General features: G+C 45.1%; 1 protein-coding gene across 1 annotated transcript in view; it reads left to right on the plus strand.

Moving 5' to 3' along the window:
- DOCK5 (dedicator of cytokinesis 5) overlaps positions 1-15,166 on the plus strand; it is a 191,311-nt gene that overhangs the window by 136,022 nt on the left and 40,123 nt on the right. Inside the window, exons 26-31 of the mRNA XM_084884799.1 lie at positions 2,085-2,221; positions 5,290-5,385; positions 7,744-7,842; positions 10,673-10,767; positions 12,317-12,395; positions 13,672-13,772. Coding sequence (XP_084740925.1) covers positions 2,085-2,221; positions 5,290-5,385; positions 7,744-7,842; positions 10,673-10,767; positions 12,317-12,395; positions 13,672-13,772 — 607 coding nt within the window. The remainder of the gene's footprint in view (positions 1-2,084; positions 2,222-5,289; positions 5,386-7,743; positions 7,843-10,672; positions 10,768-12,316; positions 12,396-13,671; positions 13,773-15,166) is intronic.

Raw genomic sequence — 15,166 nt, forward strand, 5'->3', positions numbered from 1 at the left:
CAGAACAGCTGCCTGTTGAGATCCTTGCTCTTGCTTCTGCAGCCAACACTGGCCCCCTGTTAAGTCCCTGCCAGTGTTTGCTGGCAATTAAGAACCTCCTGGGAAACCAGCTTTAAGGAGGTGAAGTCAGTTCGGTATCTCCAATAGTTCCTAAAAGAGCTCCTTAATTAGACCAGTCAAGTGTTTCATTAATTAGGGAGCTTTGGCTGCAAAATAGGAAGCCCAGCAAGTAATAAGCAAGCAGGAAAGATAGTCCTTTTAAAGAAATGCTGCTTCTTTGGCCATGTGTAGCATATCCTTGAAAACTAGGGGCAAGGGTCAGCAGTGCAGTGTGCCCAGCACCACATATTACATGTATCCAGTCCCATCTCCATGCTCAGTCATGCCACCTGAATAGCTAAAAATCAACCGTGGTGGAAGTATTTACACCATGGAAATTGGCAAACACTATAAATCAAAGGGGTGATTTTGGGGGGAGAGGGGGATGATTAGCAAACTGCTGGGAGGAGAGGAGGGAGAGTAAGAAAACACTTTCACTGGTAAAATACTATTCATTTTTTGAGGAGTCGAGCCTGTAGCCACTAAGTCTAAATCACTGTGCTCCTGCCCCAAAGCTGATATGGGGAAGAGGTCCGATAGCCAGTCTTTCCCCCAATAAACCCCAGCCTGGCTAGAGTGGGCAGCTGTGGGTCCTTCTTTTGCATTTCCAGCAAGTCAGGAAGTCCTGAGAGTGACCTCATGTTATTTGTGTTGCCTGGAGAAGGCGAGTGAGACCAGCAGGACTCCTCAGAAAGAGGAAAGTTGAGTGAGTCATGGTGGTAGAACCATCATGGCCTTGCCTCGGGCTGGTCATTTGACTTTCTGGCTGGTCATGTGACTTTAAGTTTCCACTTCTGTTTCCATGGAAGGAAGGACTTGAACTAGATCAAGTGAGAAGCTTCTGACTCTGATGGTTCGTGACCCTATGAATGTGTGCTTAGAGATTTCACCTTTTGTAAGGACACAGTTGGAAAGTAGTACAAGAAAACTAGTACTACTAGTGAGTGCTCTGCGGTAGAAAATGTAATATTACTAAACGTCTTGGTATGCTGGGGTAACCTCAGCCTCTAAGGATGCAGAAAGGATAAAAGCCAGTAAAGGTGGGTGTTTGTGCCCTGGAGTAAGCATGCCCTCCTGGGGTTCATTTAGGGGAAGTATTCTCACTGATGACGGTCACTCTGTGAGTGTGAGTGTCAGGATATCTGGACTCGCCATATAACGTTTTAAGAGGCAAAGATTCCAAAAGGAAGATGCAGGGGTTACTCTGTGAAGCCCACGTGCCTGCGAAAATGTGGGCAGAATGTCCGTGAGGCACGTTACAGTGTTGTAGTGAAGCTGGATTGTTATAAGAATTTTAGAGTAAATGTCCTCAATTAGGTAGAAAATGTCAAAACGAAATTATTTTTTTCTATTTTTCACACTTTTTTCAACTGTAGTTTACATTCAATATTACTTTGTATTAGTTCCAGGTGTACAGCATAGTGGATAGACAATCATATGCTTTACTAAGCGATCCACCTGCTGTTTCCTGTGCCCACCTGGCCCCATCCGTAGTTATTACCGTGTTGCTGACGACATTCCCTGTGCAGTCCTTTACAACCCCACAGCTGGTTTGTAGCTACAGTCAGTGCTTCTCAGTCCCTTCACCTGTTTCACCCAGGCCTGGACTCCCTCCCCTTGGGCAGTCATCAGTCTATTCTCTGTGTCTGTCTCTGTCAAAACAGAATTTCTAACTGTATAACCTGCTTAGTTTATTAGTTTCATATGGCTTTGCTTTCAAGTATCAACTTGGCAATTTTTAAAAATGGCTTAAGAACTGTAACTTTAAGCATCATGTTACAGTTACCGATGACAGGTACAATTTTCTTAGTTTTAAAAATTGAGTTACAGGGCCGAAGTTCCTAAACTTGGGTGCTCCTGAGGGATCCAGTGCCGCAGGGTGGAGTGCAGTGGGGACTGGGGAACGGGCAGGCAGGCATCACAGGGGAGCGGCGTCCAGCAGGTGGCCCTGCCCTGCAGCTGTGCGGTCTCCTCTTCTGCCCCAGAGTGCAGAGACGTGCTCCTGCCGCTGCTGACCGACCAGCTCAGCGGCCAGTTGGACGACAACTCCAGCAAGCCTGACCACGAGGCCAGCTCGCAGCTGCTGAGCAGCATCCTGGAAGTGCTGGACAGGAAGGATGTGGTGAGTGGGATGCTCACTGACGTGGGCCAGAGTGACGCTGTGTGTGGCCTTCCGGGTCCCAGGGCTCGGCCCCAGCCGTTGAGAACCTGGGTCCTGGGCAGACCGCCCCCGTTTTGGAAATGCTTAGAGAGGCTTGTCCTTGCTGGAGCCTGCTCTGCAAGTCTTGGCCAGGAGAGTCCGCCTGCCGCTGGGGCCCGCACTGCCCGCTTCTCCTGCTTGTCCTCCTTGAGGTCCCTTGTCCTCTGTGAGCACCTTTCAGAACCAGAGGCCTGTTCACACATTGCTTTTTATGAGAAACCTTGGCCTTCTTTACCTCTGTACCTGACCACACCATTGTACATGCTCCTGAGCTTGGAAGTTCTTATTTTCAGTGTCTCTGACGCCGATCCTTCAGAGCCTTGTGAAAAATGATTTGTTTTCTTTATTTATTTTTATTTTTTTTAATTCCTTTATTGATTAAGGTATCACATATTTGTTCTCAAACCCCCATTCCAATCCCCCACCTCCACCCTCACTCATGCCCCTACCTTCCTATTGTCCTTGACCACTGGTTAGGCTCATATGTGTGCACATAAGTCCTTTGGTGGATCTCTCCCTTTTATCCCCACCCTCCCTTTGAGGTCCAACAATCTGACCCATGGCTCCTTATCTCTGGGTCTGTTCTTGGTCATCAGCCTATGTTGTTCACCATTTCCCCTAGATGAGTGAGATCATGTCCTACTGGAAATAGACTTATAAGAATCAAAAACGAGACAAGCAATAATTGTTATGCTGAAAGATGACGTGTTTTCTTATCTGGCCTTGTCTCTATGATGTAGGCATCTGTGCCCCTAAAATCCTGGGGCAGAATCAGCCTGGATTTGGGATGTCCCAGGCTAGCACAGCCCACAGTCGAGGCGTACCCTCCTCAAGAGGCCGGAAAACCTTGTGGAATGTGTTCAGTTTAGCACCAACCATGATCACCGCCTCCCACGATGGCTGCATGGCATTGCCTTACAGAGCAGGGAGATCACTGTTGGTTGTTCTCTTACCGATATCTTTAGATTCCGTTCTGCTGAGGGGTAGGAGAAATGCTGCCCTTCCCACAGGTAGATCCTGTGTTCACCTCTCAGGATCCACCCCAGTTTGGCCACAGCCTGACTCCTCTCCTGCTGGCCATGACATGGGCATGCCTGCGTTTCTGAGTCACACCTCTGCCCCAGAGGGACGACAGGACACACGGTTATGTACCTGCCTGTCTTCTTTCCCTGAGCCCCAGTTTGCGCTATTTATTTAGTATTAATTATAGATCATCCCCCACTCCCACCCCCTTTTTTTTTTCTTAAATGTATTCTCATAAACCACATTATAAAATGGAATAACTTTCCCATAAGGAATTTTGTGATTAGAGATTTGATTCCTAACCAAGGACTTCGAGACAAATAAATAGATGTGATTACTCATGTCATAATAACAATAACATTTTAAAAATGTAACTCTTTAGGATTTTGTAATTAAAAAAACTAAAATGAAGCTCATAACCCCATAAAATTGGCAACAGTGTGCTAGGCACTCTGTCTTAGTGAGGGCTAAGTGTTCTAAAAGCATGCATATTCGTGAATGATCCTAAACTAACCTGAGACACAGGAATCAGGCAGTGCTGGGTTTCTTGTCCCAGTATTACCAGCTTTTTCCCTTTAAATACATTTTATTGTTTTTTTGGTTTTTTTTTTACAGAGAGGTAGGGCGAGAGACAGGGAGTTAGAAACATTGATGAGAGAGAAACATTGATTAGCTGCCTCCTGCACACTCCCTGCTGGGGCTGTGCCCACAACCAAGGTACATGCCGTTGACCAGAATTGAACTTGGGACCCTTCAGTCTGCAGGCCAACGCTCTATCCACTGAGCCAAACCAGCCAGAGCTAGTATTACCAGCTCTTTATCCTTTGGCAATCTCGTGGTGCTCACTTTGCCATTCAATAATATGTAGGAATTGTTTGAGATGACTTCTTAGGCTTCTTCCACTTCTGATTCTGTTGTTGTTGTCTTTTAAATATCTACACTAATAAAAAAGAAAGGTGCACCTTTCTTTTTTATTAGTGACTGTACCTTTGTGATGCCCACCAGCCAATCAGACTAGGCTGGAGGCTGGAGGCCCAAGGTCAAGGTCAAGATGTCAGCATGGTAGAGTTTGTGTGAGGGCTGTCCTCTGAGCTCACAGGTGGCTCGTTCACACATGGCCTTTCCTCGGTGTGCGTGAGTCAAGCAAAAGAAAAGGCAAGTGCCGAAACCGGTTTGGCTCAGTGGTAGAGCGTCGGTCTGCGGACTGAAAGGTCCCGGGTTCGATTCCGGTAAAGGGCATGTACATTGATTGTGGGCATATCCCCGGTAGGGGGTGTGCAAGAGGCAACTGGTCGATGTTTCTCTCTCATCGACGTTTCTAGCTCTCTAGCTCTCTCCCTTCCTCTCTGTAAAAAATCAATAAAATATATTTTAAAAAAAAAGAAAAAAGAAAAGGCAAGCTCTCTTAATCTCTGACATGGACACTAATCCCATCAGACCCAGGGCTGTGCTTGCTTTCATGAAAGAATGCCCCCAAGGTCCCCATGGCCAAAGCCATCACAGTATTGGTTAGAGCTTCAGCACAGGGATTTTGAACACATCTCCTTGACTGGAGTTTCTTGGGGGTTTTCCTCCTGCTGAGAACTTTGTATTATTGCCTTTCACTTCCTGGCCATGTGCCTCATTGTCCTGGGCAACCTGACCTGCTCAGAACCGGGACCAAGGACCTCATACCAATGCTGCCCTCCTAAAATGTGCAGAGCTGGTGGCCACAGTGAGCTCTCCGTGGACCCAGTGGTCTGGACTGTCAGGGCGGTCTCCTTCCCCGCAGCCCCATTCTCATCTTTAAAATGTTACAGCTGACCCTTTCAACTGAGTCCTTAGTATCGATGTTATGTATTTTTCTTCTTTGACCCTGCTTTCTTCTGGATGAGGGGTTGCTTGGGAGGGAGGAGCCAGAAACCTCTGTGAAGGTTTCTGCAGAGAAGTGCCGAGTCAGAAGGGGTGTGCCTGCCTGTCTCCCCCAGGGCCCCACGGCCATGCACATCCAGCTGATCATGGAGCGGCTGCTGAGGAGGATCAACCGGACCGTGATCGCGATGAACAGGCAGTCTCCCCACGTCGTGAGTATCGCTTCAGGAGCCCCTGCTGCTGCTGCCTCCGCGCCCCACCTGCCTTAATGTGAGGCCTGGGACCAGTGGCTTGGACCAGACTCACAGGCCCCTGCGCCTGCACGCACAGTGGCTTGGGAGTGAGGAGTCTGGGACTTTCCAGCCTCCTCAGATGGGGTGGGTGGTGGGTTACCACAGCGAGCAGATCTTAACTCTGACTGGTTTTCTCTTGGGAAGGTTAAGGGGAGCATTTTTAAGGATTCCCTAAATTTAAGGCATTCCGGTCCATTCCTGAGGAGTCTTACTCAGGCTGAAAGTTAAACAAAAAGCCTGGTCTAATACATTAAAGCCGAGACCCTCCAAGATGTGCGGGCACCCTAGGAAGACTGATAATGCTGTTTCTGTTCGATCCAATATTCTGAGTATTTGATATTTTATTCAAGGAAAATCCGAGTCTTTGGGAGCAGAAAACGAGGGGTTTTGGTAGCTGCATCCAACATTTCCTCTACCATCTCAACTAATTTAGTTCTGACTCTGTTTCTGCAGCCTCTGTCTTGATCCTCCTTGTTAGACCCATATTAGTAACGGCTCCCAGCTGTAGTGCTGATAATAGTAGAAGTCATTAGCCAGTTATTTTTGTGTTCCAGAAACGGTCTTAAGCACTTGGTAGCTCAACAAAAGCTTGCACCCATCCTGTTAGGAAGCTCCATTAGCTCCATTTTTTCAAATGAGGAAACATGCTAAGAGCAGTTAAGAAACCTGGTGAGGTTACATACATGCCAGGGGGTTGAAGTAGGGTTGGGACCAGACAGGCAGCCAGCCTGGCTCAGAGCCTGGGCATGTTGTCAACCAACCCCGTCCCCAGCAGCTTTTACCAAGTGGTTTCCAGCTGTGTCCTGTAGGCACCCGGGAGGAATTCGGGTAAGTTCATTTTCCCCCTTGCATCTTAGTTCCACTAACGCTCGGTGTGCTTATAGATCGCACCTTGTGCTGCCCTCCAGCGTTTTTGTTTCAAAGGAAAAAAACAAACATTTCCAAGAACCTGTGATTAAGGTGCTTTTAGACGTGCCTGTGTTGCTCTGGCCTCTCGTTCTCCATCTACCGGGTCTGTTAGATGTCAGAAAACATGACTGAGACCACAGGTAACTATTGAAAGCCAAGTTGTGTCATTATAAAAGGGAAGCATCTTTTATTTGCGATATTAAAATATATAATTAGATGTTCATTAGAGGACATAGTAAGAAAGCTATCCCAAATTGCTGTAGTAAATAAAAACCACTTATTTAGTCAACGAATATGTATTAAGGAGCTGCTGGATGCCAGGTGCTATTCTAGCTGCTGGAGATACAACAGGGACAGAACACACAGAAACCACGCTTCCCTCCTAGTAGTAAGAGCAACAACAAATAATACATAGTGTTAGGAGATCGGTGCTCTGGAGGAACAATGGCGTGGACTCTGATGGAATGCAAACTCCATGCCGGCTTGCAGAATATGTGACAAGCCTTCATGCATTAAATTTAAATGTGTTATGATTAGAAAAATTCAACTTTTAAAACAAATGTTTGTTTTAAAGACAGACTCATTCAGAAAGAGGTGCACACGAATAGACTTGGTTGTTTTTGCATTTAGGAAGTCATTCCCTCCATCCCAGGAACAGCTGTATATTCATCTGCTCTGTGCCAAATTCATTTCAATTTGTGTTGTTTTCATAATATTGCCAAAACAGGAAGCTATTTACCCCTGGATATTTGCCCTCTAGCTAGAAAAATTATAATTCAAATACATTTGGTTGAGGGGAAAGCACATTACATATGTAATTCCTGACCTCAAAAATAGAAATGATAGTAATCATCTAATAGGTGCATAGTTACACGTGGCATACTGGTGTAACTGGCTCAAGGCTCCTAGAGTGGCAGAAATGACATTGAAGTGTTCGGTCAGGAGCCTCACTTCCTGTCCTATACTTTCTCTGTTCCTCCGCTCTGTTTTTCTGTCTCTCTTTTTCCTCCAAACCATATTCCTCCCAACAATCTAAGTATTCCAGACGTTTCTCTCTGGACCTCTAGCCGACAACTCTGTCTCAACAAGAAGCTGGGGTTTCACTAGTAATCTAGCTGAGAATTTGGGGGCAGTGGCCCCTGACCTACAGGCTGCCCCAGCCTTCGCTGCCCTCCACATTCCTCACCCCAACGCCGAAGAGGTGGGTTCAGGCAGAAACAGCACAGCGCGTACCCTGGGAACCCTTGGGATGTTTCCAGTTGGCTTGGCCCTTCTTGGGTGATTGGGTGGGAAAGCCAAGTACATGTGCCCAAACCTTGTTCGTCCGTTGGTCTAAGGGGTGTGGGGTCTGTGTTTTTCCTCCTTCAGGGGAGTTTTGTTGCGTGCATGATCGCCATCCTGCGGCAGATGGACGACAGCCACTACTCCCACTATATCAACATTTTCAAAACCAACCAAGACATCAGTGTAAGTTGTCTTCACGGAGCCCTGGTGACCTTAAGGAGCCTTACATTCTGCAAAAACAGTAACCAAAACTGGGCACCGGGCGTCCGGGGGTCTCTTCCCATCCACCTTCATGCCAGCTCCTTTCATGTGGGGGCCACAGTGATGAGGAAAGGGAAAGTATTGATTCTCTCTCTCTGGGGTAGGACTTGAAGACAAGTATCATTTGTATACCCGGGGTCCTCACTCAACCCCGAGTTTCTTAGACTTAAAGAGAGCTTTATTTAGCAACATTTGGGAGATGTTTTTGCTCTCAAAAGAGGGTAGTGTCTTCTTTTTAGGGACAATAGTTACTCCTGCCTGGCAAGGGTCTTAGGGGGCCGAGGTGTGCGAGGTCTTCTGAGATATGGTTGAAGGCATCATTCTCAGCAGTTCCTGGAAAGGGAGACAAGGAGAGGCAATGCCTGTCCCTTACAACCCTTATATCTTCAGTTGAAAGTATTCCATTCCCTTGTTTTAAACAAGAGAATTGTTCTCAGAGTTACTATTCAGCGTATAAGCAAAGGTTAATCTGGAGGCCTATTTGGGCCTCCACTCAGGCCAGCTCTGGCAGGCAGAGTGGCACAGGACCCACAGCAGTGAGTAGATGTGCCTGTGAGACCAGGTGTGTGAGAATTAGGAAGAAATGGGGGAGGGGAGAGATGGAAGCTTAGGGCAGAGTAGCATTGTTTATCCTTCATAGGCAGATGGTGTAGTGGATTTAAGAACCCAAATCCACTTTGAATTATGGCTCTTCCACTTCTTTCTGCAAAATTTTAGGCAAGCTACTAGTATTTAACTTCATTAACCTCAGTTTTCTCATCTGTAAGGCAGTACACAGTGCCTACTTTGAGGTGTACTATGAGTTGAGTATTGATTGAATTGATGCATAGAAAATGACTAGCTTTGTGCTTGACATGTAGGTAATGCCTTGGAAGACTAAATATTTATAGCAATAATAGTATTAGTATTATGGTGTAATTTAAAATTAATATAGAAAGAGTTTAGTGATTTTTTTAAAAGTTCCTTCAGAAAACAGGTAGAATAGTGGAAATTGTACTGAATTTAAACTCTTTTTTTTTTTAAATATATTTTTTATTGATTTTTTACAGAGAGGAAGGGAGAGAGACAGAGAGCTAGAAACGTCGATGAGAGAGAAACATCCCCTACCGGGGGATGTGCCCGCAACCAATGCACATGCCCTTGACCGGAATCGAACCCGGGACCCTTCAGTCCGCAGACCTACGCTCCACCACTGGGCCAAACCGGCTTCGGCTGAATTTAAACTCTTGACAATTTGGCTCCATTAAATAAGCAAAAAAGCAAACAAAACAGTTTTAATGTGTGTTTTGTAAAACAAGGGTGAGCTCTTCCCCCTCTATTATTTAATTAAGAAGGTTATCTCCGTGAGAAATTGTAGGCATTGGCGGAGGGCTGTGTGGCTGGAGGGCTCTTCTGACTTTTAGTAGATTGGTCCCTCCCCCCTTGCTGCCTTCTGAATGAATCACTTGAAAGACTTTGGGAGCTGGTAGATACCAGTAAAAGGAGGGGTTGGCCAAACTGCTGTTTTACTTAAAGGGGACTACTAGGAAAAACGAACTGGGAATTGCCTTTATTATTCGATCACCATTTACCTTTAACTTAGATTACCAAGCGGTCTGTGTGGAGTCCTTGGCATCTGAATCTAATCCTTGTTCACAGACCACGAATTCTTGTTGAAGTGAGGGAAAAGGTTAAAAGAATAGTTAATGAATTGGTGGGAACACTTAAAATTTGATGAAAAATGTTAAGAGGCACGAAATGCACCTCTCATTTCAGAATTGAAGAAGCCAGGTTTGACTCTCATTGAACCAAAAGGAAGGCTCAGGGGCAGCACAGATTTTCGAGCCAGAGTTGCCCGCATTCCTATGCTGTTTGGCACCCACAGTGCAGAGAGTTAACCGCCTTGACCAGTGTCCCAAGGAGTACAGTTCTAAATAGAGCCCAGGCCTCCTGCCCTGCATGTCCCGTGTTCCTTCTGCTACATGGTGTAATTCAGAAGAAAGAACTGCGTTGGTTCGGTGTTAGAGAAATTGGACAGGGTTTCCATTTCAGGAATCAGAGTGGAAAATGTCTAAATTTAACCAGCTAATAAATAAAAAAGCTTTTCCAAGTTTTTAGCTTCGACTTTTAGCTCAGTTGCTTTGTGTTCCTTTTTTGTTGATAGTTCCCCGCTTTGAGTAAAACAGCTGTTTGTCCAATATTGGATTTTGATTATCAGTTATTATGGTCATCACGATCCACTGCTAGAATCTCTTTTAAGGACCAGTTAGGACCCTTTTTCCAGGCTTCATGTGGCTGCCTTCCTGGAATAGGAGGAACCTATTTATTTATAGCATGTTTGTTCTGTTCTAACAATAATAAAGGAACATTGTACTCAGTCGTCTGAAATACCAGTTTTCCAACAACTGTTGGTGAATTTGTTTTAAATGCAGTAGACCTACTGAGACAGCACTTGGCTTTAAACGGAGGGTTCAGAACCCCAAGTTTTTCCCTCGGCTCTTCTGCTTCCTAGTTTCTACAGCTATAAGCAAGTTGTTTAATTTTTCACAGCCTCCTTTTTATCATTTGTAAAATGTGGGCAGTTTTTTCATCAGAGTATACGCTGTAAGAATCAAATCATACAATAGCGGTAAAATGCTTTGCTGTTCCCAAAACTTTATTAAAAAGCTAAGCTGTTGGTGAGGGACTGGGATGTCTGATTCTGGTGTGCCGGGAAGGCTTATGACGGACGTGTCCCCCAGTTTTCCTCCAGCCATTCCTTTGTTCTCTGCAGGACTTCCTCATGGAAACTTTTATCATGTTTAAGGATCTGATTGGAAAGAATGTCTATGCCAAAGACTGGATGGTCATGAATATGACTCAGAGCAGGTAAGCCCGCCCGGGCTGGCCCGGGGCATTTGACTGAATACTGCCGACCCTTGAACAAAATGGCCTGAACTCTGTGGATCCACCTATAGGGATTCCTTTCCATAAGTACAGGAAATGTCTTTTCTCTTCCTTGCTCTGGCATCCTTTTATTGTAAGACTACAATACATGATACATGTAACATACAAAATATGAGTTCATTGACTATTTATGTTACCAGTAAGGCTTCTGGTCAACATTAGACTATTAATATAATCATCCCGCCCTCTGCATCCATGGTTCCCAACTTCAGATTGAAAATACTGTTTTTGACCCACAGTTAGTTGAATCCGCCAATGTGAAACCCGAGGGTACAAAGGACTGGCTGTAGTTGAGTTTTGGGGGAGTAAAACGTTATACGAGGAATTTTGTCTGTGCCGGGGTCAGGGCCCCTAACCCCTGCATTGTTAAGGGGTCACTGCACTTGGGCCTGGTAATAAATAGCTCTCGGACTTTTGTGAAGGCCTGTGAAATCCTTTGCTCAGATCCACCATCTGTAAAGCAAGGTTCCTCCCACTTCCACGAGCCTGGTTGGTGTGCTCATGCTCCTGATTTCCCCGGCTGCCGCCGCTGCTCTGACCCTGCTCTCTACCCCCTTCTCTCTGCTGTAGTCTCCTGACCGACTCGTCAGCGTCAACTCTCCATGGCACCTGCCAGCGGCTCCATGTGGTCTTCGTCATTCTGATGGTCACAGACTTGGCATCCTGGCCCTGCCTGCTTTCCTAGCCTTCCCCTCTGCTCTTCCCCTCTATCTCCACACAAACTGGCCAAGAAGCGTCTTCTGTCCTTCCCTTCATGCTGCTCTGCCACCAGCCTGGCCTCCCCCTCACCTCTGGCTGTCACCCTGCCACTTGCTCCTTCAGGTCCCTCTCAGGTGCCACCTGCGAAGGGAGCCTTTCTGACCTGGATGTCACCTTCTCTTCCTTTGGTTTCCCAAAGCTCTTTACCCCCTCATTGAATTTTTCAGATTTTTTCTTTGGTCAAACGGCAAATTGCCCCCCACCAAGGTGGAAATGTCATAAGATCAGAAACAGTTCTCTTTCAAAGCAAAACCTAAGCCAGCGCTTTGTGAATTCTGGCCCACAGCCAATACTTTGGAATGGAAGTGAAGTGAACTAAATACATACGTTCTATTAAAGGAGCGTCAGAATTTTTAAAGAGGTGGATCAAGTAACTCATGATTCCCACCATTATTGTTAGCTCTACAAGGTCCTCAGACCTGACTAGACAAGCCCTTCCCTACTCTACACAGAGAGAGAAACATTGCGTAGACTCTGGATCAGGAGCAGCATGAGAGGGCAGAGGTTAAATTGAGATGCAGCCTTGAATGGGGCTAGTAGTCAGTTCCAGACACTGACCTGCAGTGTCCTCCGCAGACTGTGCTCTGTCATGGGGCTCCTAAGGACCTCAGCTAATCAAGTCCAGGTTTGCGCTGCTTTGTTTGTAACATCGCTGGGAAGTGTTGCAGTGAGCATGCAGGTGCCTTTCTCACCCCATGTTTTCCTCCCCAAGGGTTTTCCTCCGCGCCATAAACCAGTTTGCTGAGGTCCTCACAAGGCGTTTCATGGATCAGGCAGGCTTTGAACTTCAGGTAAGCCTGCTACGCACCTAGTTCCTTGGATTCTCAGCCAACGCAAGAGAACCAGCTCGTTTTGGAAAAACGTCACCTCAGATTTTACCATTTTCAAATGCAAAAGTTTTCTTGTCCTTGGTCCTTTCCTGAAACACATGTTTTTGTTCCTCTGTCCTCCACACATAGTCAAACAAGGTTTTTTCTTCTTTCTGTGAAAACTAATCGTTAAAAAAAAATAATGGCAGAAAATATAACTAAGCATATAGAAGGAAATTGAAAGACAGTCATTCTCCTGCTGTTAACATAACCTGTGTGCTCTGCCTGCAGATGGTTCCGTTTCTAGAGAGTGGTTTGTATGCACACTTGGTTGAAAGTCCAAAGTGATAACCAAACCGGTGGTCACTAGCTTCACCTTCATTCATTCATTCATTTGGTCATCAACAAATATTAGAATATTTACATGTGCAGGGCCTATCCTAGACCCCAGTGAAGGCACTCAGGGCCCTGCTCTCGGACCTTATGTGCTAGCCTGTGCTCTGTTGGTGACATGCTCTGCTAGGTTGTGTCTTTGTTTGTATCTGTGGAATATGAAACATGGGGAGTCATAAGTATACATGTAGATGTGTGTATGTTTTTATGTCTATGCATATCTGTATATTCGTATGTATTTGTATGTGCAAAATGGAATTGAGCTGTGCAGTTCTTTGATAACCTCTATTAATCTATTTATTTACTTTTTCTTTGATCTTCTCGATGATAATACATATTTTTGCAATATTTTTAATGGCTGACACAGTCCATTGTCTGGCTCCTCCATGATGTATTTAGCCATATTCTCACGAACATTTAGATTGTTTCCATTTTCTCTTAGCTTAAATAGCACTTGGAGGGCCTTCCTTGTTTTCCGTATTTTTAAATAGCCATGATTTATTTTGCCAGGATAAAGTCCTGAAGTATTTACTACTTTGGAAGTTTGGCAGAATGTTAGGGCTTTTCATACATGTTGCCAGACCATTTACTATAAATAGGTATGCTTCTTGGCAGCAGTTTGTCTTTATCCCAGGAGTAAAGACAAATAAAATAGTTTGGATTTTTTTAAATTAATATTAACATGTTAGTATTAATATGGCGTTAATATCTTCAGAGCTGAATAATTGAGACACACGAAAGTAAAAGAAGTCTAGTGGATTTTTAAAAATTAAATCCCCACTTGCTCTATATGGCACTGTTTTGTGATGACCCTTATTAATGTCATTTTCCTTTTCTTCTCACCCACATAATTAATTCTGAACAGCTCTGGAACAATTACTTCCATTTGGCAGTAGCATTTCTCACCCACGAGTCCCTTCAGCTTGAAACCTTCTCTCAAGCCAAGCGCACCAAAATTATGAAAAAGTGAGTGTTCTCTCAAACTTGCTTAAGATGAGGTTGGTGATATTTTTCGTTTCAGAACAAGATGTTGGGTGTCACAGACATTACTGTCCACTGGGTGCCATGTTGTTATTGAGGCAACTCTCATAAGTATTTCATCAATTTCCCCAGATTCACCTCTTTTCCCAAGGCCCCCTTCATTTTCCCATCACCCATCACATTCTGTGGGAACAGCTGGCCCTCTGCTGGCAGCTTGTTCAAATTGCAGGCACAGTGTCTCTTCCTCTTTGGTGCTTCACAAAGCTGACTCCTTCGTGCCTCTCAGTCCCTTGGGCACAGAAGCCAAGTCTGACACATCACCTAGGCAGGCCTGCAGATTCCTGCTCAGAATTCAAAACACACTCACACATGAGTGTGATGAGAGCTCAGGGAAACTTTCCATTGCTTTCGTCTCGGGTCTGTTTCGGAATTTGAGAGCCCAGAAACTCCAAGGCTGTGCAGTTAGGAAGAACCTGAGGAATTTATCATTTAAAGGCTGTGAAATTTCGGCTCTTTGAAAACACAGTAATTGTGTTTTCAAAGATAAAAGTAAAATGTATAGATATCTTTGTGAGGTGGGTATCAAAAGATGGTAGATTTTTAAGATGGATACCTGAATCTCACTCTTTAGAATATCTTTTTTTTTTAAATATATTTTATTGATTTTTTTACAGAGAGGAAGGGAGAGAGATAGAAAGCCAGAAACGTCGATGAGAGAGAAACATCGACCAGCCGCCTCCTGCACATCCCCTACTGGGGATGTGCCCGCAGCCAACGCACATGCCCCCGACTGGAATCGAACCTGGGACCCTTCAGTCCGCAGACCGACGCTCTACCACTTAGCCAAACCGGTTTCGGCTCTTTAGAATATCTTACATGACACAGTTTCTTTCAAGGATAGGTTTGGTTTTGGTTGGATTACTATAATTGAAGTTTTTATACTGGCTTCTGAAGGCAGCTCCAAAGGAGGGATTTGACAAACACGTTTGGCTCAGTAGTCACATGAGTAGACAAAAACATAGAGCCGAGCTTGTAGGATGGTCGTAGGTCCCTTTTGGAGTCCCCTGGGAACGTTTGCATTATCTCCTTTGACCCTCCTGCTCCTGGTTTTCCAAGCCCCAGACTCTGATCTGGCTTGGTGTGGTAGGAGGTAGCCAGGCATATGTATTCTTCAGGAGAGTTCCAGGTCATTCTTAGTCATTTCCTCCAAGAACCACTGTCTAAATCAGTGTTTCTCACTTTCAGGTCCCCGCTATGAACTCCTTTAAGTAACCTTTTTAGAAATTGTTTTTCTAATCACACTCTCAATGAATATTGACCCAATAAGTATATGCATATCTGTTTATATGCTATTGTATACCTGTACTTTATCCATGAAA

This window comes from Pipistrellus hanaki (genome assembly GCF_964339955.1).
Source record: "Pipistrellus hanaki genome assembly, chromosome: 5".
Classification (NCBI taxonomy): domain Eukaryota; kingdom Metazoa; phylum Chordata; class Mammalia; order Chiroptera; family Vespertilionidae; genus Pipistrellus; species Pipistrellus hanaki.